The sequence below is a fragment of the Ambystoma mexicanum genome, chromosome 7q (genome assembly GCF_040938575.1).
Source record: "Ambystoma mexicanum isolate Mex_15411 chromosome 7q, UKY_AmexF1_1, whole genome shotgun sequence".
Taxonomy (NCBI): domain Eukaryota; kingdom Metazoa; phylum Chordata; class Amphibia; order Caudata; family Ambystomatidae; genus Ambystoma; species Ambystoma mexicanum.
This window is the reverse complement of record NC_090941.1, coordinates 640,880,769-640,905,658: the sequence shown is the minus strand read 5'-3', so window position 1 is coordinate 640,905,658 and position 24,890 is coordinate 640,880,769. Positions and strand designations below refer to the sequence as shown.

Here is a 24,890-nt window from a genome sequence, read left to right as displayed (position 1 = left end):
TAAAAGATCCTACATATAGCCTATCAAATTCTGTGTTTCTCAAGTTTGTGTTCCTGTCTCTTAATTTAAAAAAATGTGCATGTTCATATCTGTTGAGTTCTAAAATATATAGGCCACCCCACTATATCAATGGTGGGGGAGAAATGTCCATGAATAGGTATTGCCGCTCTTCCTTTGTCGTCCTAGGAGAAAGAAAACCTGGAGACTGGCCAAGGAGGACAATCTGGAGACCGGGAGCAGAGACCCAAGGGGCCCGGTGTACCGCCCAATCTTCCCATCAGGACCGGCGAGGAGAACCGATCGATCCGACCGGATGGAGAAAAAGATGCTGAACTGTGCCATCTACCGGAAGAAGATGAGGAGAACATCCCAGATCTTGCGAGTTCCATCAGTGAAACAGAATGGCCATCGCAAGAGGGGGGCTTGTGGGATGTTTTTACCCATGCATCCGAGCCCTACCAGAAAAACTGTGCATTACTGGCATTGAAAACATCATGATGGCCAGAGCTTCCCAGAAAATGCACCGGGAAATGCATGAAGAATAGGCTGCCACCCATTTTTACCGATGTTATGGGCACAGAAGGGCACTGCCTAAAACCACCATTGGGCTACACACAGTAGCCTGAACCCATTGCAAGAGGGGCAATGCTGATTGCCAAAAGCAAAAGCAACCCACAACTATTAGGAATTCATTCCTTCAACGGGCACAAAATTATTTTACTGCAGAACCACACCAGTGCCATGTGCTGAACCTGGATAATATACTTCCATGTAAAATCTCTTGTTTGGAATGCATTCATTCAAGACTGATCCAAAAAATGGACGCAGTACCGATAAATACCTCAAGGCGGCGCTAGCGGTCTAAACTCTGAGAGGGAAACTGCATGTCAAGAGTTGCAGGAGAGGCCTTTACATCAAAGGCTGGGAGTTAATTAAAATCTTAACCACATGCTGTTCCCAGAAGACAATCTGATTTAATTAACAGGCCAAAAGGCTGGTAACCCTTCTCACCTCAGGAAGCCCAGGAAATCACATGGTCATACTAACCAAATGCAAAGTGGCTCCCTGGTCTGCTGACCTCAGCCTCCCAGAGACCACACAATAGGCTCTTGCACTTGAATAGAATATGCTGATGTTGACTGTTGACTGTACACAAAGAGCTCCCAGGAGAAGAGACATGTGATCACTGACCCACCCAAGTCTTGGAGGCGGACTCCAACACTCTGAGAACTGATTTGAAAGCAAAATATATATTTTACAGAAACACTAACTCTTGGTAACCGGATGACAGAAATGTGGGGAACCTTAAAATGGAAACTTTGCCTACAATTCAAGCTCAAACTCCAATTTGTGTGATGTTCTGGGGCAAAACCCTGCTATTTATTGACACCACAGACACTGTATTTAAGCTAGACAAATGGAAAGTTACTGAGATATGTGTAGTAGGAGGGTGTACATTTGTATACATTTTAATGAAAAACCAATATTGCAAAACCAAAAATGTTGCCATTTCTGAATGCAAGCCCCCAGGAAGAGCAGAGTTTGAACAGAGTATACCTCATGTGATATGTGATGGGTGCATGTAATTTTAAACAACTGCGTATCTGTGCAATATGTATTTGGGTCAAATATAGATTGTGTGGAAACTGACCAGGGGAGGATCCTCTGACCCATAAAACCTACAGCATCACTCTTCCTTCCCCCAATCATGGGAGAGGGGAGAATTGGGCCAATGACAAGTAGAGAGGAGCAGGCATAGCTAGGCCCAGGCACACACCCATTTTCAAAACACATAAAAATCGACTGCTGGGACAGGTAGGGACATTCAAATCCAGTTGCTGCGGAGCGTTTTGCCAGACCACACAACATCCAGAAGATACCAGTTCCAGACTGACTCCAGCTACATACTCCAGAACCTAGAACTTATACTTTAGAACCTAAATCAGAGGCCTAAAACCACAAGCTGAGTTCTCTGCAGCAGGCCTCAAATCATTGCAAGCTACTCACAGCCGGGCGAGCTGCTTGAATCACTTGCCAAGAACTTTTACTAGGACCAGTGAAGAGATCCAGGAGGCGTGCAGAGACCGCTGTATCTGGACAGACCAAACCAGCAGAGCAGAGACCAGACGCTGTGCGCAGAGACCGTCCGTGGCGAGACCGGAACCGAAGTCCAAAACCTGACAGATCCGTGGCGCAACCCAGACCTTCCAAATATATTGTGAGTACAGCTAGGACGGGGCAAAACCAAATCTCTTAGTTTAAAGTAATATAATTCAATCTATTTAACCTAAGTAGAACTGCCTCCTAACTGTCACCTGTCATTTGTAAAGCTGCACCACTGTCATTTGTCAATTTTGCAGCTGCAAAGCTGTCACCTGTCATTTTGGTTGGGCAAAACCAAATCTCTTAGTTTAAAGTAATATAATTCAATCTATTTAACCTAAGTAGAACTGCCTCCTAACTGTCACCTGTCATTTGTAAAGCTGCACCACTGTCATTTTGAGTTTACTTTAAATCCGAAAAACGACCTTTACAAAATCGTTCATATCTCTGGAACCGTTTGGGCTACGAACTTGACTTTCCTCTGAAAGCTTACAATCTAAGCTTTCCAACAAGCCTAGAACCGACTTCCTACTCCTTATACTTTTTCCGCAATCACAATTCACGCACTCGCAAACTTTACCGCGATTTGGTTAAAAATCCAGCCATGTGTAACCATCAGCAGTCATTTCTTTCCTTGCTAACAATTCGTTTGCCTCTTAATCACCATCTCTGAATCATTGCTAAAGTGAGCCTGAACTCATCCCAAGTATCTCTCACTCACCCTGAACCTCCTGAAGGGAATTAAAAGCATTTTCAGCATATTTCTCACTTCATTGTGTAACGCACATCACAAAAACACATGAAGCCCTATGGAGTAAAAGACCCCATAGCCCATTAAACACATCTAGAGTCAAAGGAATACACTCAAATCATGTCCAAGAGTGAAGGAAAAAGAGTCTCACTCTTGGCAGGAGAAAAAAATAAACCCCAAAAATCCAGCAAAGCTGCTGGGGGACTCACTAGGTTAGGAAATTCAGCCTAAACAGAGAATTCTCCCTAACAGACTTCACGTGCGTTTCGTAGTTCCTCTGTATCACCAGAACTGCATATACTGTGTTGTACTTGGTATATCTGTTTATGGTAATAGCTTTTCGTCCTAGGGGACAGCAATGGAGGGGAGGTTCCTTTCGCTATTACTCATCCTTCAGTAAAGCGAGGGGAGCTAGCAGTCAAAGAGGCCATCGTAAGAGTGCCAGAGGTGGAAATAAAGGTACTCGAGGTGCCAAGGCCGCTCGGGCAGTTGCCTCTTTGCCCTCGGGCAACGCCGCAGCCGCTACCACTCAGTCATGAGGCCAGGTCCCATGGTTCGCCGGTTGGGGGAAGGCTGGCGCAGCATCTTGTAGAGTGGAAAGCCATTACTTCGGATGTGTGGGTTCTGGAGATCATAAACCACGGCTACTGTCTTCCTTTTCGGCAGAGGCCTCACGACAATCCACCAGGGAGCCTCTCTTTGAAGAGTCCGATCCGCTCCTTGTGCAGGAAATTCAAGCCCTGCTGGAGAAAGGCGCCATAGAACTGGTGCCTGTAGCGGAGAGGAACAAGGGATGGTATTCCCCTTATTTTTTGATATCGAAGAAAGACTGGGGATTGAGACCCATCATGGACTTGCGCGGTTTGAACAAACTCCTCAGGAAGGACAAGTTCAAGATGGTGACTCTTTCTCAAGTCCTCCAGGCCCTTCAACTTCAGGACTGGTTGGTGTCTCTCGACCTCAAGGATGCTTACTTCCATGTGCCGATCCATCCCAAGCACAAGAAGTACCTGAGGTTCGCGGTTGGCGACTCGCACTTTGTTTCGGGTCCTGCCGTTCGGATTGACCTCCGCCCCGAGGGTTTTCACGAAGCTCCTGGTGGTGGTGGCAGCGCATCTCAGGAAAGGGGGATTCACGTCTACCCCTACCTGGACGATTGGTTGATCAGGGGGAGCTCTCCCGAGCAAGTCCTGGATCATCTGTCCGTCACCTGCTACTCCCTTCACAGGCTGGGCTTCTCCCTCAATTTAAAGAAGTCCCATTTGACACCAGCGCAGCGGCTCCAGTACAACGGAGCAGTGCTCGACACGTCCCTGGGGCAGTGTTTTCCTCCTCAGGTGAGGGCTCTTCACATTCGGCAGATGGTGCACAAGTTTCATTTTGCCCAGGATCTCCCAGCGTCCGAGTTCTTGAGACTGCTCGGCCTCATGGCATCCTGCATTCTTCTGGTGCCAGAGGCTCGTCTGCAGATGAGATCTTTGCAGTGGGCACTCAAGCTCCAGTGGTCTCAGTCCTCCCGCAGGCTGCGGACCCTGTTCAGGTGCCGCCCTCAGTGGGCCGGGACTTTCTGTGGTGGGCCGTCGAGGGCAATCTGATGAAGGGGGCCCCATTTTGGCTGCCCTGGCCGGAGGTGACGATCGTGACAGACGCATCCCTCACGGGATGGGGAGCCCATGCCAACAAGTTAACAGTCAGCGGTCGTTGGTCTCCGTCGGAGTCCAGACTCCATATCAATCTGTTGGAGCTGAGGGCCGTCAGGCTAGCCCTGAAGGCTTTTCTGCTGACTGTGCGCGGAAAGAGTGTCCTGATTCTTATGGACAACACGGTGGCCATGCACTACCTCAACAAAAAGGGGGGGGCAGGGTCACTTCCGCTGTGCAGGGAGGCGATGCAGCTCGAATTCTGGGCCATACAGCAGGAAGTGTTGATCTCGGCGGTTCATCTTGTCGGAGACAACAACGAGACGGCGGGCGCTCTGAGCAGGCAGAGCTCGATCTCTCACAAGTGGGAGCTGGCTCAGGAGATTCTCCTGGAGATCTTCGCCCTTTGGGGGACCCCTCAAGTGGATCTCTTCGCCTCCAGTGTCAACCGGAAGTGCAAAAGGTTTTGCTCGCGGGAATTTCCTCCAAAAGGAGCCTTAGGAGACGCGTTCGTGGTGGAGTTTTCATTCCCACTGCTGTACGAGTTTCCTCCAGTCCCCGTCATCCCGCAAGTGCTGCGGAGGTTCGGTTCCCGGATAATCCTCATTGTTCTGGCGTGGGCCCGGAGGACGTGGTACCCGGACCTTCTAGACTTGTCCATCTGCCCTCCACGTCGTCTTCCCTACCGAGACGATCTGCTCTCACGGGAGGGGGTCAGGTTCTCCATCCAGAGGTCAGATCCCTCAATCTTCACGCTTGGCTTCTGAAAGGTTGAGGTATAAGGATTGGGACCTCCCTGAAGACGTGATGGAGGTGTTGCTCTCGGCCAGGCGGCCGGCAACTAAGCCTCTGTACCGTTGCCGTTGGAGAAAGTTCTGCGACTGGTGCAGAGTTCAGAATGTGGATCCTTTTGAATGTGACATTCCCATGGTTCTGTCTTTTTTGCTTTCTTTGGCCCACAAGGGCTTGCAAGTGGGGACCATTAAAGGTTACCTGGCGGCACTGTCCATATTTAAGCGCTCGTCTGAAGAGTGTTCCTATTTTAAAATTCCTTTCATTTCGCAGTTTTTGAAAGGGCTCACTAATGTGTTCCCTCCGTTACCTTTTCTGGTGCCAGGTTGGGATTTGAACCTTGTTCTTAAGTTTCTTATGGGTGCTCCGTTTGAGCCTTTACATTCTTGCCCTTTGAGGCTGTTAACTCTGAAAACTGTGTTTTTGGTTGCGGTTACTTCCGCTCGCACAGTGAGTGAGTTACAGGCACTTTCAGTTAAGCCACCCTTCACTGTGTTTCATAAGGACAGGGTTGTCCTTAGAGTTCGTCCTTCTTTTCTTCCGAAGGTGGTTTCGGAATTTCATTTGAGCCAGAAGGTTGTTCTCCCGGCGTTCTATCCACCTCCACATCCCGGTAAGGAAGAGGAGAGGCTCCATAGGCTTGATCCTAGGAGAGCGTTGAGCTTTTATATTTCGCGCATGTCCCGGGTCAGAGTGGATGATCAACTTTTCATTGGTTACGCTGGAAAGCGTTTGGGACAAGCTGTGACGAAACAGACTTTGTCTCGTTGGATTATTTTAGCTATCTCTGAGTGTTACCGCTTGGCGGGTAAGGATCCTCTGGCTGGCTTGCGGGCCCTTTCTACCAGGGGAGTGGCTGCATCTACTGCTCTTCAGAGGGGAGTTTCTATTCGTCACATCTGTGATGCAGCCACCTGGGCTTCAGTACATACTTTTGTACGTCACTACTCTCTCGATTCCATCAGAGGGCAAGATCTGGCCTTTGGCAAGGCAGTTCTCTATTCCGCAATTTGATTGGGCATGCTAAATTTGTATTCTAAATTCTTTCCCACCTCCTTGCTTGGTACTGCTTTGGGAGTCTGTCATAGATATGGAATATGTCGGAGGACCCAATCCCCTCGAAGAACAAGTTACTTTCTTACCTGGTAACATTCTTTCGATGGGATGGTCCGACGACGTATTCCATATCGCTCCCTCCCTGCCTTCCCCGCTGCAGAATTTCTTTTGCGATTGCAGCTTGCGTTCCGCAAGGCCTTGTGTGTCTGACTGGCAGAAATCTGGTGGCGCACGTTCTGGGAAAAAACTGTAACTGAGGCTATGGGCGTCGTGCGTCCTACTTATCACATCAGGTGACGTCGGCCGTCGGAGGAGGTCCTCGGGGGCGGCGCATCGACGTAATCGACGCAGGATGCAGACGCCAAAGATTTTCCGAAGCAGCACAGCTGTGGACATTACCTGTGATAGATATGGAATACGTCGTCGGACAATCCCATCGAAAGAACGTTACCAGGTAAGAAAGTAACTTGGTCTACCATCTTTTACAAGGACAAAGTAGTTCTTAAGGTTAAACCATTTTCTTACCAAAAGTAGTTTGACTTCCATTTGTCACAAAAAATTATTTTACCAACATTCTATCCTCCTCATTTGGGAAAAGAAGAGGAGAGATTGCATAGACTGGACCCCAAGTGGGCCCTCAGTTTTAACATTTCAAGAATGGCAAAATTACGTCAAGATGACCAACTCTTTGTGGGTTACACAAGTCGTAAATTGGGGTTACCGGTGACAAAACAAACTATATCCCATGTGCTATATTGGAATGCTACAGATTATCAGGAAAAGACCCGCCGGATGGGGTACATGCTCACTCCACTAGGGGAATGGCTACTTCTGTGGCTTTGAAGAGGGGAGTCCCTGCAAAAGACATTTGCTCGGCTGCAACATGGGCATCAATGCATACATTTATCAAGCATTACTGCTTAGATGCCTCCTCCAGTGAGGGGTTATTTGCCAGGGCGGTACTTCACTCCGTCCATGAAAACAAAAACTAGCACTCCCACTTCCAAATTGATCACTGCTATGGGAGTCTATCACAAGATGAGGAATACGTGGGAGGACACAATCCATTCGAAGAACAAGTTACTTACAAATTGTAACGTTCATTCGACTGGAAGCTCCTCCCACATATTCCTCTTCGACCCTCCCAGCCTACCCCGCAGTACAGTTTACGTTTCCTTACACTTTCCTCTCACGATGGGCCGATCGGTCACAGCATACGCCTGGATGTTCCACGAGTATTTCCTCTAAAAAACAGAACTGAAGCCAACGGGCGTGGCTCAAGCTACTTATACCAACATTGACGTCGACACGGAACGGAGCCTGTCGAGGGACAATTGACGCCATGACCTCGAGCACAGCGCCCTCTACCAAAAAAAATAATAATAAATAATAAAAAATTCCGAACCAGTGAAGCTGGCGATAACAAATATCACAAGATGAAGAATGCGTGGGAGGAACATCCAGTCGAAAGAACATTACAGTTGGTAAGTAACTTGTTCTTCTATTTTTAACCTTGACTGGGATGGGATTTGGGCCAGATTTTATTGGGCTGATCAAGGCTAATTATAAAATTCCATTCCTTTGGCTCGATTGTTAATAAACAGCCACTTATCTCCCCTTATTTATTTACAATGGGGAACCAAACAAGTGTGCCCTCTGTCACCCTTGCTGTATGCACTCCATCTAGAACCCCTGTTGGCCAGGATTCAGCAGACAGAGGGTATAAAAGGGATAGATTTTGGCAGTATCTCCCATAAAATTATGTGTATGCCGATGACATGTTTCTTATGGTTTCAGATCCATTAAACTCTTTGCCGGCGGTTATTCAGGAGCTGGAGAACTTTGCTGGTGTGGTGGGTCTGAAGATAAATGTAGCCAAATCCAAGATATTATTAAATGTATCCCTCTCCCTATCAGAAGAGCAGGACCTGTGGAAACGCACACAACTCAGGTGGGCGCAGGAGGGGTTAAAATGCTCAGGGTAAAAATAACCGCTACACTTAAAGGTTTATATGCAGTTAACTACCCCACACTGCTGAGAGATATAGAAATGCAGTTAGAAGCGGAATCCACTTACCACCTCATGGCTCGGCAGAATAAACTTTGTGAAAATGGTTCCCCTCCCTAAATCCCTTTTACATTTTCCAAGCTCAATTTATCAGAGTTCCCATGTCTGTCTTCTGCCGAATACATAGCCATTTCAACATTTATATGGCAGAATAAAACCCTGCGAGTAGCCTAGCCCTAAGCACGGTAATGCTCCCTATCGAACAGGGGGTGGGGGGATTCGGGTCTCCCCAATTTTTCGAAGTACTATAGTGCTGCTCAAATAAGGGTAATTAAGGAATGGTCCTTGGAGGAGTCCGGGGGGGGGAGATGGGTAACGATGTAACAAGCGGTGGGGGGACCTAGGCTTCGCAATGCACTATGGTTGCCAAAACAAGACCGCCCGGCTAATATACATGTAAAGGATATAATGTTTGTATTAGAAGAAACTTGGGACGCTGAAGTTGAACACAAATGGACAACCTACCCATCACCGCTTGCTCCTCTGTTCTTTAATCCTCAGTTTATACCAGGCCTTGAACCCAATGCATTTAAAGAATGGTAACGGGCAGGCTGTGAAAAAATAAGAAAAAACAGAGGTGATGGCTGGAAGGTTTAGAATGAATCTTAACCACTGGCATTGCTCTGGGAAACCCTCCAGACCATTGTTCTTTTCCTGCCAAGCCATTACAGAAGGGGAAAGACCATATGCAAATAAGGCTTGGTCCCACCCCAAAAGGGGTAGTCCAGCCCGAACTGCTAGGTCACATCCCTTCTGCACAAGACCACAAGTATCCCCAAACATGTTTCGGCCTAGAGACCCAAGCTACTCCTCACTGATGAGACCCAACAAGGTCGAAAGAAGAGGAATTGGACAACTATGGCACACCCTAGTAGAGAGGATTTAAGTGTGTAGAATTGAGGCTAAATTATAGGAACTTAGAAAAATGAGTTGTAGGAGTATGAGGTGCAGAGGAGAGAGAAGCAACCTTGACACCTAGGTTGCACAATATACTGAAAAACAGAATAAATCCACAATTTGGGAACTCACGTCCCCTGCACACTTTCTAGTGCCTGGAAAACCAGACCAATAATTAGTTTGATATGTAAATAATGTTTCTAATCGTATTCATGGGAAACTTTAAATTATATGAAATTCAGAACAACAAATTAAGGAAGAAAACATTCAATCAAATGTTGTCACAAGAACCAATCTTCATTTTTATTCTTGATGTTGAAGCTGTGGATGGCCCAACGCGTTTCGAGTGGTACAACACTCTTCATCAGGGGCAAAACAATATTTCTAGAGAAAATATGTACAATATTTACATTAGAATTTTGCTTAAAGTGTAAGGTAATCATTTAAGCACATTAGATTGTGAAGATATATATTATCTAGTGTGCATATGTGCGAGCATTATTGGAGTTCCATTTGCATGGTTAAAGGTACAGAGTATAAAGTAGAGAACATCATGTCAACCACTCTAATATCATAACATTACAATGATTGTCAGGTAGAAAAAAGATATCATGTGATTCCCTTATCAAAGAAAATAGGTACAAAATGCAACTAGTGTGAGATCTGCATGATCAAAAAGAGAAATAATGGCAGTAGTAACGCTAACCCTGTGCTTTTTTACTAAAATTTCAAGAGAAAAGGGGGGGGAATCAGGCTCTTTGCCCCTGATGAGTGTTGTACCACTCGAAACGCGTTGGGCCATCCACAGCTTCAACATCAAGAATAAAAATGAAGATTGGTTCTTGTGACCACATTTGATTGAATGTTTTCTTCCTTAATAATTTGTTGCTCTGAATTTCATAGAATTTAAAGTTTCCCATGAATACGATTAGAAACATTATTTACATATCAAACTAATTATTGGTCTGGTTTTCCAGACACTAGAAAGTGTGCATGGGACAGGAGTTCCCAAATTGGGAACTTATTTTGTTACCCAACAAGGTCGAAACATGTTTGGGGATGCTTGTGGTCTCGTGCAGAAGGGATGTGACCTAGCAGTTCGGGCTGGACTGCCCCCTTTGGGGTGGGACCAAGCCTTATTTGCATATGCTCTCTCCCCTTATGTAATGGCTTGGCAGGTGAAGAACGATGGTCTGGAGGGTGCCCAGAGCAATGCCAGTGGTTAAGATTCCTTCTAAACCTTCCAGCCATCACCTCTTTGTTTTTGCTTTGTGAAAAACTAAGAGACATGTCTCAGGAGGAGTTTACATCATTTACACAATGCAAACAAGAGATTAATCTATCTGAAATACTTTCAGGTGAGACTTTGGATTCTCGTCCCACCAGTAACATCCGCAGCTATAAGAGAGTTAACACTCCTAGAAAGTTTTGTCAAGTCCGATCCAGGGGCGAAAGCTCTTACTTCGAATTTACATAAACTGATGGGGGAAGCTGCAGTCAAGGAGGCGACTAGATATAAGTGAACTTGGCAAGTAACTTTGGGGCCATAGATCCCGGATTTAGATTTAGAATGGGAAAATCTGTGGAAAACTATCCAAACTCACTAGATCAATCGAGATTAGAGAGTGTTGGTACGAACTAATGGTGCAATTGCATTACACTCCAGCTCGTTTGGGGAAAATGAAACCATCAGTATCGGATAAAACCTGGAGGGATTGCGATTGTATTGGGACCTGGGAACATATATGGTGGCGCTGCCCAGCGTTGACACACTATTGGGACGTAGGGAATAAATATATGGATTTAATGTTTCCCTCACATACACCAAGATCTCAACCTTCATGTCTTTTAGTAATGGTTAAAGAGGATCTTGGGTGACAACCAAAGGCAATCTAGAAGGCTTATGTAATGTTGCAACTTGCGGCACTACTAGTGATTGCTCAAAAGTGGAAAGTGAAAGAGCCCCCTCACAGAATGGTTCTCCAAAGTGTGGAACCTTTTAGCGATGGAATGGATGACATACTGTTTACGGGGGAACATACTGCATTCTCCAAAGACTGGAAAGAGGTGCTTGACTTTTTGCATAAGGACTATAATGTTATGTATTGCCCACAGAAACTGCGATTGAGTATAGCTTGAATTGGCAACAACTGCATGGGCATGTCTGGTGGTTCATTCATCACAAGTTTTTTGGTATGTCTGCAAAATGGCCGGGGGTGGTATGGGAGCGGGGATGATAGGTTTCAAAGGGAGAGTGAGGGTGGGTCGGGTGGGTGTTAATGTGTATACGAGAAATGCAAATAGATCGAAGTTAAAAACAAAAGATATATGACTTCACTTTCAACCGTTTTATGTTTTTCACTTCTAAAAGTATGATATTTTCATCTTTTAAATTCAGCAAATACCATTCTACCTTACATATTTAAACTTTAAAACGGACCAAAGTATTTGCTTATTTATTTCATAATAATTAATTCGAACAAGGCTTATACCATTTTTAAATTTTACATTGCTTATTGCAGGATTGGTTTTTAGGGAAAGCACTGCACGATGAAGACTCCACAATAATTCACCATTACGCCTTTGCTGAAAATCCCACGGTCTTTAAATATCCGGATTTTGCTGCTGGATGGGCACTCAGTATTCCACTTGTTAACAAGTAAGATAGCATTCGAACCGTGGCCGGATTACGCCATAATGTATTTATCTGTGATTGAAAATGGAAACCGAATATACTCTTGGAACATAGTGTATTGTCAGAAAAGAAAAGTATGTAAGAAGGACGTCCAAATAAGTAATAACGTGATGGCACATGGCACAGAAAACACGAGGGTCTCAAAGACAGTTCAAGTTCTTTATTGAATTCTTTGAGTGGCCTTTGGCCGACACTTTCTTTTCCATTCCCACAAACCTCCTATTTTACCCAGGCGTGTGTCTGGCTTATTCTAATGAGGGTTTCCTTAAAAGCAGGCTGTGAATTTCTCAGGGACTTTCTAACTGTCCCTACTCTCGCCACAGGTTCTTGTTTTAATAGGGAATGGTGGCGTGCCTGGAAATTTCTCTGTAAGATTCACCTGGTTTGATTCACGACTACTGTTACCATACCCTTTTGTCCTACATGCTTTCTTCCCCTCGATTCCTCCCTACCAACCTTCTGTCTCTCTGATCTTTCACTCCTCATTCCTACCTCCACCCTTTTAAGGTTAACGTTCTCATACCACCACTCCCCCCAATACTAGTCCTCCTCCCCCCACACTTCTATTCCTCCTTCCACACTACTAGTACTCCCTCACTACTTGTCCTTCTCCCACACAGCTATTCTTCCTCCCGCACTACTTCTACTCCTCCCACAGTGCTCCTCCTCACACACTAGTGCTCTACCCACACCACTACTCAATCACCCCTCTTTAACTCTATACCAGCCTTCTCACACGCCTTACACTACCCTCTCTACCCACACATCTCTCACACACACACTTACTGGTTCTGCAGTGTAAGTGTGTGTGTATCACTCTTAAGCCAATTCCTCATCTGCTCCAAAACTATTCTTCAAAACCCACTGCTCCCTCATTCCTCCGCCACCCACTTCCTCCTCTGACCTCACCTGATTCACCAACACTTCTGGTCTCCTGTCCCATGCTTAAATATCTCACTCCTTGTGCAGATTGGTAATTTGCCCCTAACCAATCATCTTGCTTCATTTCCCGAGCCCCTAGGGTGTGAATGTACAGGGAAAACTTTCGAAAGCGAGCTGAGCCCTGCCAACTTTCTCTGCACAGTTTTGCTGCGTGGTCGGTCTGGCAATGTTGGAATGTTCTTCGGACAATTTTTGGTTTGGGGCCCGTTCCCAGAGGTCCCCTTGGTAAGTTTGGGCAATCTTCCCCTTTTTAGTTTGAGGGTCTGGTTTATTTTCTTTTCAGCGGATTCACCCACAATCTTTGCGGGTCCCGTTCTGTGGGTTTCTGCTTCGGATTGCTGCACACATCTGTCTTCTCTCTCTCTTCCACCACTGCACAGCATGGGTGGAGTCTCTGTGGTGCTGAAGCTTTAGTGACGCGAATGATGACTGTGGTGTTTCACAGCTCTTCTTTTCTTCCCTCTTCAATGCTGGTATCTGAAACTGGAAACCTACACTGAGAGTACACGTATTCGGAGGAAAGGCTGGAGACGTGGTTCTGCACAAACATAAGTTGGCACAAAAGTAGAGGGGCAGGAATTGGGCCCCTCTCTGCTGCTATCATCCACTCAAGGAGTAGTATTGGCTCTGGAGGCCTCGTCCCCACCCCCCGCCCAGTTGAGAGGAGGGTCCCGTCCCCCATTTGATAAGGCCAACTTTTCACAATTACTTTGAGAGCTTTTTGTTTCATGCATGGAATTCTCATACATATAGCTCTCGGGCAACGACATGTGAAGCGATAGCTCAAAGTCTTTCTCATTTTCAGGGTAATTCATGGAATGAATGTGTGCTGAAAACGGGGGCGCAAGCATGAAAATCGCAACGCACACGTGCAAAAACTGCGCAAGTGCACATTTCCTGATTCATGGAAGGCACTGCGTGTGGCTTACTTGGGACCGGCGCCAAATCTGCACGTGTCTCACACATCGAGACGCCCAGTGAAGGCGCACAGCGCACACACCGAAAAAGGGGGTGCAACACACGGAATGGGGAACAACATATGAAAATGTGTGCGTTACGGGGGGGGGGAAGTACCGCTGCAAAATCCTTGCAACGCACACACGCACGAAAACAACACGTATTCATGGAATCTAACAGGGCAAACCTGCGTGCGATGAAAGACGCGCAAAGCTGGAACCATGTACGCCAGGCGGAAGCGGCCCCGCGCAGCATAAAAGTGCCTGCAAACATCAAACAAGCTCATACAGCTTCGATGAATGTACCATTCCTTGCAGCAGTGATCGTGGGACACTGCAGGAGGATGTCTAGGAGGAGGAGGAGGAGGATAGCCAGGCACCGCATTTATTTTACCCAGGACCAGCCTGTTTGGGGTGCCTGATGACCAGGTCTATGGCAGGTATAGGTTTCCACCTCATATCATCCTAGACCTGGTCACTGAGTGGGAGGATGACCTCACATCACTCACCCGGTGTTCCCAAGCACTGAGCCCCTTGGAAAAGGTGCTCAACGTACTGTATTTTTTTGGCCACTGGGTCATTTCAGCGGACAACTGCCATAGTTGGTGGCGTCTCACAGCTCACGCAGTCACGTTGCCTACACAAGGTGTTGGCAATCGGGACTGCACGCCCTTCAGTCGGCAGGCACATATACATGCCCAGAACACCAGCAGAAAGGCAGGCCCTGGTCCAGGACTTTTACGGGGTGGCACACTTCCCCAAAGTGATTGGTGCCATTGATTGCACCCATGTGGCTCTACGTCCACCTAGGGCCACTGAGCACATCTATCTCAACCGTAAGCACTGGCATTCCATCAACGTGCAGGTGGTATGCAATGCCAAGGGAATCATCACCTCTGTCTATGCAAACTATCCAGGGTCCACCCATGATAGTTTCATATTCAGAATGTCACCCCTAAACCGAGTCCTGGAAACTCGGAGGCATGGCGACACATGGCTCATTGGTGAGTACAAATGACTGTGCACATGCATGCATCTCACACACAAACAAATAGACAAACCCAACTGATCACAACCATTATCACCTCCCCAGGGGACAGTGCCTACCCTCTGAGCACCTACATGATGCCAGTACGGGGGGCGTGGCTACGAGGGCCATGTAGGAGGACGTGATCTGGAGGAGCTCCCGATATCCTGAAATGATCCGGGCGAAAAAGTGCGCAACGATGGGCCGACGACCGCTAAAAATACACATGTCGGTGTATGAATGATTGGGCCACGCTTGTTGAACTTCTGGAAGGTGTAGGAAGAACGGCGGCAGAGATCTGTGCGGAAAGGATAAGGAGAGACAAAAGACGACGCAAAATGGCCGACCAATGTCCGGAACAAAGGAAGGAGCAGGCCGCACGGTGACCAAGCGAAATAGGCGTACTGGGTGCGCATTTGTCATTTGTGCAAAATACAGGTCCTCTGGGTCATGTCGAATAGAACGGTGAGGCCGAAGGCGAAACAGCCCACCTTAGACGACTTCGCTAAGACGTCCCCTGGTCAAGACAATACCAAGAGCAGGGATAAGCCGCCTGCAAGCGGCATGACGACAACGGGCGCTAACCAAGAAGTCCTAGCTGCGATTGCGGACCTAAGGGCGGCCTGGGAATCTAAACTCGAACTAGCTGTCACTGAACTGAAAACGGCACTGGACCTCAAGGTCGGAGAGGTGCAGGAGGATGTTAATTTACTCTGACAGGACGTCAGGGCCTTGGCGGAGCGCACGGTGTCCCTTGAGAAGGAAGTTAGCCCGAATACCGCGGATTGTGCCTCTCATAAGGCCGAATTGCATGCCCTGATACAAAGAGTGGGCAACTTGGAGAGCAGAGCGGAGGAGGCGGAAGGACGCGCCCGATGAAACAACATCCGCATCGTGGGCCTGCTGGAGGGATTGGAGGGCCATGATCCCACGGAATTTATTGAGTCCATGCTACTGCAAGAGATACCCGGAGGAGCCCTATCTCAAGGATTTGCGGTGGAAAGGGCACATAGAGCTCTAACAAGGAGGCCGCCGCCGGGAAACCCGCCTAGGCCGGTGATAGCCAAAATCCTTAATTACCGAGATCGGGAGAGGATATTGGAACACTTTCGCAAGGGAGGAACGATTACACGAGGAGCAGCAAACATCACGGCTGTCTATACCCTGTCTGTGCAGCGTAGCCGCATTAACTTTGGGACGGTAAAGCGGAGATTGAGAGAGGTGGGCCACAAATATATTTACTGTATCCGGCAAAATTGAAAGTCATACATAAACACATGTTTTTTGAGACCCCGGAGGATGCCATGGGATGGGTCGATGCGCAGGGATGTCCCCAGGAGTCAGAAGTTCGGACGGAGAGAGAGCACGGAAGAGATAAGTAATGCACGAGGAAGGTGCCACAAGATGGCGCGGCACGTGGGACTTGAATATAGTCATTTGCGCAGCCTTCAGTAGAGAAGGTCAGACTATTGCACTAGATGTTATGAGCACTGTAATTGTTATTGAAATAATGGGAGCCTTACAGAGCGGATCTCTTTACCCCACAACAATTTTAGTTAAGTGGCCATTAGGGCGAGTTCACCCTACTGAGCTCTGTGCATTGTTTGGTGCTTGCAGGGCTAGATGTGGGGGTGCCTGAGCTCCGAGAACAGAGCTGGGCAGCAGTTGGGGTGTGTGGTGTTGGGGAAGGGACGGGTGGAGGGAGGGGAGGGAAGTTGGGAATTTGCTGTGTACATAGTTATGGATAGTTTGAGCTGGTACAAGAAGCTACAAGTAAAGATGGAGAGCCGTATCTGTATCACGTGGGCAAGGGGGATTCGCTACGCGGAAGGCAAGAAGACACTCATGAGCCATGGGGGACCTTAAGATCGTAACATGGAATGTCAGGGGACTTAACAGTTACTTAAAGAGAAACAAAGTCATTATGTACTTGAAAAGACAGAAGATTGATATTGCGTTGTTGCAGGAAACACATTTGACCCGGCAAAAATTGGAACTGGTGGGGAAGAAGTGGAGAGGTACTGTAGTAGGCTCTCCGTATTCTGCCTACGCTAGGCAAGTGCTGGTCTGGGTGGCACTGCACGTTCCGCTCCAACTTACACAAGAAGTGGTGGACACGGAGGGGAGGTTGGTCATATTGAAGGCTTTGGTAGAGAATAGAGAGGTGTGCGTTATAAATACGTATGCCCCCAACCAAAACACTGCGGCATATTTTAGAACCCTGTGTACTCATCTGGGCTCGTGTATGGGAGGAGCGGTTATCTGGGGAGGGGATTTCAACTGCGTGCTCAACCCAAAGGCAGGCAGATCTGATGGGAAGATTGATAGGCCCACCCCAGCGGCCAGGGTATTGCAGACATTACTAGACGACTTTGGGCTAGCAGATGTTTGGAGGCTGAAACACCCTAATGAAACACAGTACTCGCATTACTTAGCTCCGCAGCAACTGCACACAAGACTTGATTACTTTTTTGCCACGCCAGATGTGGTGATAGAGACCACCCAAATAGACTATAGAGCGAGGGTCCTGTCGGACCACTCGCCTCTGGTGCTGAGTTGGCAGTACTGCCGCCCCAGGGCGCGGATACCGACATGGCGCCTCCGGGCCCAGGCGCTCCGGGACCCGGTCTTCAGGGAAGATATCAGGGATGCGATCACACAGTACTTTGAGGCAAACACAGGCAGCGTAGACTCAGTGTGCACGCTCTGGGAAGCCTTTAAGGTAGTATTGCGGGGTGCTGCTATTGCTAAATCAAAAGGCGTACAGGGTGGAGTCCTAACGGAACTAGAGGAAGCGGAAGAGAAACTGGAGCGGGAAAGCAACAGGGCGGGAGGGGATGCAGAACTTGTACTCGAGTTACAGCAGAGGTGTGCAGAGCTTTGGGAAAGGCTCTGCAACCTTAACTATAAGAAGTATGTCGAGAGGCAACATGCAGGAGGGGATAAAACTGGCCGCTTGTTGGCGTGGTTATATAAGAGCGAAACCCCCAGACCCCCGATAAGGACAATAACTAGAGAAGACGGAGAGGTGGTTGACACCCAAGAGGGAGTCAACGAGGCATTCTTGGACTATTATAGGACATTATATGAGGACAGAGGAGGGGACAATCGAGAGGAGATTAGAGAAACTCTAAAAGACATGGAATTACCTAAGATTAGTGCTGAAGAAAGGGAGAAGCTGGACGCACCGATTACCTTAGAGGAATTGGAGGAGGTGGTGAAGCAGCTGGCCACCTGTAAGACCCCGGGCGCGGACGGGTTCCCTGGCGAGTTTTATAAAACATATAGAGAGGAAGTACTCCCCCCTATGCTAGAGATGCTCAATGAGTCTTTTGAGATGGGTCGGCTGCCGGAATCGCTTAGAGAAGCGTTAATTGTGCCGCTCCCTAAGCCCAACAAGCCAGGGCATAGCTGCGGCTCCTATAGGCCGTTGTCAATGTTGAACCAGGATAGCAAGATATTGATGGCGGTCCTGGCCATTAGGCTGCGTAGAGTTATTAGCAAACTGATTCACCCGGACGAGACAGGTTATGTCCCCAACAGAAATATAACCCACAACCATAGGCGACTCCACCGGGTGATTGAAGAGGGAAACAGGAGCGAGGGGGAAATGGCGGTGGTGTCCCTAGATGCAGTCAAAGCTTTTGATTCAGTGAGGTGGCCATGGTTGCTGGAGGCCCTGGAAGAATACGGGATGGGGCCGGGTTATGTTAGGTTGGAAGGATTACTATACAGTGAACCACTGGCTAGGGTGCGCACAGGATCGGCGATATCCGTGAGATGGCAACTCAGTAGAGGCACCAGACAAGGGTGCCCCCGGTCCCCGATGTTATACATTCTAGCCCTGGAGCCCCTGGCAGTGTACCTCAGACAACAATATGACATGGTTGGTATTGAGGTAGGGGGAGAGAAACACCTAATATCCTTGTATGCTGACGATTTACTACTATACTTGAAATATCCGGAGGAAAATCTTCAGTATATTCTAGAGGTTATGGAAAGGTATGCAGAACTGTCCGGCATAGCGGTGAACCCCCAAAAATCGAGCATGTTCCCATTGGGGAGCTACATAGGAGCCCCTCTGGAGCGTTTGCCAGTGTTGTCCGTACCTTGGGCGGCCGATTCCTTCCACTACCTCGGAATAGATGTGTATCATACGGTGGAGGGGGAACACTTGCATAATACCGAGGTGGCTGTGAAAAAAATCCGAACAAGTATGAAGTTTTGGGAGAAGTTGCCGCTGGCGATGATGGGACGGGGGGGGGCGATGCTCAAAATGGTGCTCCTGCCCAGGCTGTTACATTTCTTCAGTAATATACCATACTTGTTACCCAAAAAGTTTTTTGTCAAACTAAATAGCATGTGCAGGGACTTCCTATGGCATGGCACTCGCAAAAGAGTGGCGCTATGGAAGCTGCAGAACTTCCATGATAGAGGGGGCATTAAGCTGCCAAATATTGATGCCTATTATGTAGCTAGTCAGTTGTAATATGTAACCAAATGGCTTTCTGATGAGGTAGCTCCTGAATTTAGGCTGTTTGGGCAGGACTGCACCCCGTTTTACCTAAAGGAGATTATCTGGGTGCCTAGACTTGAAATGAAAGAACACCCGGGTATGATGTTGCGTGGGTGGAAGATGTGGCGCAGAGTATGCCGACTGATGGAGAACCCGTACCCCTGCTCCCCACAGGTACCGCCTGTCGCCTTAGCTGGGGGAGACAACCAACTCAGAATGATAATTAGGACCTATTGGGAATCGGTCGGGCTGGTCACATTGGGAGTTGTATGGCAAGAGGGGATCATTAAAGATTTCGAAGAACTGGGAGAAGAGGCAGGTTTGCACAGAGGCCAATATGTCCCGTATCTTAGGCTAGTGCAGATTATTCGTAAAACCTGGCCAGAGACTGTACTGGCGGAGGAGCCAGACGTCCTAATGGGAACAATATATGACCTATCAGTAGGAGGGCACGAGATCTCTAGACTGTACGAGATGGTGATGACCCGGGTGGGGAAGGATCGGACTCATTTGAGGCTGGACTGGGAAGCGGAGGTGGGGGCACAGATGGCTGATGGGATGTGGGATCGTGCTATGGGATACCACAAGAAGGTGTCCAGAAACGCCAGATTGCAGCAGATACAGTTATACATAACGCATAGAGCCTATATGACCCCGAAGAGAATATCTAAGTTTGTAAACGCAGGACGACAAGCATGCCCAAAATGCGACGAAGATGCTGATATGACACACATGTTCTGGTCTTGCCCAGTGATTGAAGCTTTTTGGGGGGAAGTGGCACGAAAACTAGCGGATAAAGGGGTCACGCTCAACATAGATACCACCTGGGCCTGCCTATTGGGAGGGTTTCCCAGACCACGGAATACTAAACATGTTGGGAAACTGAGGGACCTGGCATATGTGCTTGCTAAAAGGATTGCCATGGGCTGGAAGCAGTGCCACAAGCCACGGGTTGAGGTATGGTGGCGGGATTTGCAAAAATGGGCAGAGGCTGAAACGGCAGTGTGGCAGGAGGCATGTAGCAAGTGCGGGGAAGAAGTGGGTAACCTGATGGCTTGGAGAGTGTTAATAACAGGACTGTTTGGCACAATAATGGATTCCGCAGCTTCAGAAGGAAGCGATACCTGGCTACACGCAGTAGATACAGAACGAGAAACGCAAACCAGCTCTTGAGGGGGGAGGGATTTGGGGAGCAGTAATGTGCGTTAATTGATGTTCACGAGTCTGTTGTAAATAATGCTGCAAGTTTGGTTTATATTGTTTATTTGTTTTCAAAATAATAAAAAACCTTTAAAAAAAATGATGCCGCCAATACGGAACCCCACCACACCACCCCAGGTAAGATACAAGGCAGCCCATATTGCAACCAGGGCCATAGTGGAGTGCACATTCGGAGTGCTAAAGTCACGTTTCCGCTCCCTTAACCGCTCTGGTGGACAGCTACTATATGCACGCCCAGTAGTGTGCAGGATCACTGTAGCAGCATGTGTCCTGCACAATGTTGCAACATGGCGGGGCGTACCAGTGGACATGGTGGTGCCCCCACATCCCCAACCACATGCACGCCCGCTGCGCATGGGAGGGGAAAGGGCACGTGGCAAGGCAGCCCGTACCCAGCTTGTGGCTACATTTTTCACCTAACATCCCACCCCTGTGGAGTGCACACAGGCCTGGCACATACCAGGTGACAATTGATGATGACAAAGGGACAGTCAACTGTCACAACGTTACCACCCTGAGAATGTGTCACTGGAAGTGCTACATTGTGTGCATCCCTAGCTACTTAAACAAACCCAATCCTGTGTCATCAAAAGGCACACATTCATGGTGCATAATCCACTACCCCCTTGCAAAACTGCACATCCAAATACTGGTATGTCACCTAAACCCTCCCAAACCCCAAGTCAACCGCCCGACATACCATACCATGGCATGCAATATGAAAGCAACCAAATAAATGCACCACACATGACACAACTGTCACAAAGTGCGCCGTGACAAATGGAAACAGGCCAGAGCCAATTCCCTCTGATACATCAAAATGAAACCGTACACATGAACATATACTTACCAGCATAAAAATTCATGAACCCAGGACCCAACATTGGCAACGTCAGACAGTGACCAATTAAAATAGACCAAATGTCCCAATGTGACAAAGCCACCACATGGATCCCTCACATCTTCAGTGTGTTGCTGGTAGCTAAATGTGGCAGGGTACAGCATGCAGTGCATCAACAATGGAGACAGGCAAGGTAACACATGAAGACGCAACATGTAAATGTGCACAATGAGCAATATTAAAACCAATATACATGTCAACCATGCACTGGAGAAAGCATCATGAATCCCCACTAGGGGATTGGACTTCAGACTGGCCACACAACTGACGGAAGCCCAATGCCTCTGTGTACGTTACTGTCACACAGTGCCCTCCCTGCAAGCCCATTGAAAGGGGAAGCAGGAGTGGCATATGTGTATGGACCCCAAGCCTCAAACACAAGACAAGCCTGTAAGGGCCGAGCCGGAACACACAGTGGATGCCTTTGGATGTCACACACTGTTACATGAAAGCACAATTGACAAAAAAAGTGAAAAATAAAAATAAACAATCAAAAATGGCCATGATTGACTGGGGGGGCACCCAGGAGGGAGGAGGTGCAGGGTGCACCTCAACACCCACATGCGTGGATGTTGAGAAATAAAATCTCCATGGGCTCATGTCCTGCACGACTAGCCTATAGTGGGAGAACTGCTGTCGCTGTCGTCACCCTTTGGTGCAATTTGAGACGGTGTGCGTGGTACGGGAGGCTGACCAGGCATAGCCCTGGCATGCTCCTCCATGGCACCAAGCATGCGGGTCTGAAAGGTTTGGTTCTGCAGGATGATGGTCCGGAGGTCCCCATGCAGCACCTCACGTGTTGCATGGAGTTCCGCCTGCAAGGCCTCACGTGATGCATGGATCTCCTCACAGGTTGCCTGGAGCTTAGCCAAGATGTTGTGTGTTGGCTGCACCATCTAGTGTTCTGCCCGTTTACTCTGGGCCATCTCAAGTGCACCCAGAGTAGCTCTGAGGGAGGTGTTATCTTCCCTCAGGGCATCCCTGTGGGCCTGTGCCTCTGCAGCCATGGCTGTGCGCAGAGCCCCAGTTCAGCCCGTCAATCCCTGTTGGCGGCCAACATGTCCTGCTTGTGTGAGCGGCACGTAGACCATGTTGCCTGCTGCTGGAGCTCCACCTGCCTTTCGGGGGGGGAGAATGGAAGTGGCCACCCTTTCCACGACCTGGGCCATCATCTCACATGATGCCCCCTGTTGCTGTGCAATGGCATTAATGGAATTCTCCCACACAGTATTACCTGGTGGCGCATGGCCACCGTGTTGCCGGACACCACACCTGTCGGGCCCAAGGAGACGTGGACCTTGCTGTGCTGGCGCTGCCTGTGGCTGCAGGACTTCATTCCTCCTTTGATCTGCTGGAACAGGAGCAAATACTGTGGAGCATGACCCTGCATCCATAACCGCCATAGGCGGACATTCCAACACTGAATGGACCCTTGAGGGGTCTACCCCCAGTGCAGGTATGTTGGACAGAACAGCATCCATGCCAGAATCACTCACCTGCGACTGCACATTTGGGTCAATATCCGATTCTGCACCAGAGGAATAGAGATAGTCAGAGGTGTACCCAGAGACACCCATGGACAGGATGGTCCGTAGCAACAATGGATTCTCGTGCGCTACCAACCCACGTCTTCCACTGGTGCCTGGTTGGGGCTCTGAATACTCCTCCCCCTTCGCCATCTCCTCCTCTACTGCTTCCAGTGCCTCATCACCTGCACAAAATAAAAAAATAACACATGAGCACACATGTTAACAGCATAGGCCACACACATAGGCATTACAATGTTGACATCCAACACATTAATCTGACATGTCACACATGACACAAACTCAGCCATGCACGCAGTGCCAATGAAGTGGAAGGGGACCCTGAAAGCGGACATGGATCAGTTTAAAATGGAAAAACAACACATGTGCTGCATGGTGCATAGCACCTGCATCACACAGAAGCCTGTGCCTGGCATGGACCTTCAACAAACATGACAGATGCCAGCACACAGATGGCATAGCCATGGCAGAACTGACCAGCAGGCCCAGATGGAAGTGAATCACTACTGTCCGCCATCCATGTAAAATGCATGTCATCAGACAGTACATAGAAATCACTACGACAAAACACACATGTCACACGATGCAACAACGCCAGTGTGTTCAAATACAGTGACGGGAGGCACATCGATACATCAATGGTAGGTCACTTTGACATCACACAAGTGAATAGGCATGTTGAAGGTTGAAACAGGGCTCAGAAGTGAGCGGGTGCAGTGTAGTACATGTGTAGGGCCTCAACTGTCAATAAAAAGACAAAACAGTAATTACAATGTTGTGTCATGATGACAGTGTAAGGGCAAGTGCAGTCATCATGTGCAAAGTGTATGCAGTGGGTTGTAGGGATACAGTGAACCACAAACCCAAGGGCGGGGGATGGCTTGGAGGCAGTGCATGGGTCAAAATGGTCACTCAGAGTTCCCTGTTGTAGCACACAGTGTGGGCAAGTGTCAATCGCATACTCATTCATCTGGGACGACAGCAGGGGAGAGGAGGGCAGAAAGCACCACACATGAGTAGAAGTGCCCCAAGACCTGGAAAGCGCACAACACCAGTTGCATAGAGGCAGGGAGGCTATACCAGAGGGAGGCATCTGCTCGACACAGACAACCCCAAACAAATGGTCATGACTATCAACTGACCCTGAGTGAGCAAGAAAGGGATGATGAAATACCATGAGAAGGAGTAAATACTGGAGATGGAGTCAGGTGAGGGGCTTGACCCGGACCTATAGGGGCTTGCTTGGAATGCACATGGTCCATGAATGAACACTCATGGGTACTGTGAGCCTGTGCCATCAGCACAGTCCAAGTGACAGACCCTGCATCAAGGACAAAGGATGTTCCACACAGTACAGGTATGGCCGAGTTGCAGAGGGAAGAGTGCATATTCACAGACAATTGGGAACAGGCCGTTGCAGTAGTCCGCTATGGGAATCACCAGTCCCATGGAGACAGTGAGCTGCTGGGGGATAGAGAGGCAAGGAAGGGTGGCCCTGAGGAGGATCAGCTTGCAGGGTGATGTCACAGAGACGTAAATCATGTGACGACCGAGGGTGAGTGTTAAGTGGAAGATCACAGGCTATCCGCAAACATGTCATTGAGCAAGAATATGGACAAGATAGGCTGGCGAGTGATTGAAATGGAAGGAGGGTGCAGGTTTGTTGATGAGGATTGCTTCCGTGTGCAGTCCCCATCACAACACGCACGTATCAGTCAAGCATTGCATGGGCCACACATGCCAGTCATGACTACATAGCCTGAACTGGCAGTCATTCA

General features: G+C 48.4%; 1 protein-coding gene across 1 annotated transcript in view; it reads left to right on the top strand.

Moving 5' to 3' along the window:
* B3GLCT (beta 3-glucosyltransferase) overlaps positions 1-24,890 on the top strand; it is a 1,424,518-nt gene that overhangs the window by 671,230 nt on the left and 728,398 nt on the right. The window contains exon 7 of the mRNA XM_069639745.1: positions 11,830-11,966. Within this exon, the coding sequence (XP_069495846.1) occupies positions 11,830-11,966 (137 nt within the window). The remainder of the gene's footprint in view (positions 1-11,829; positions 11,967-24,890) is intronic.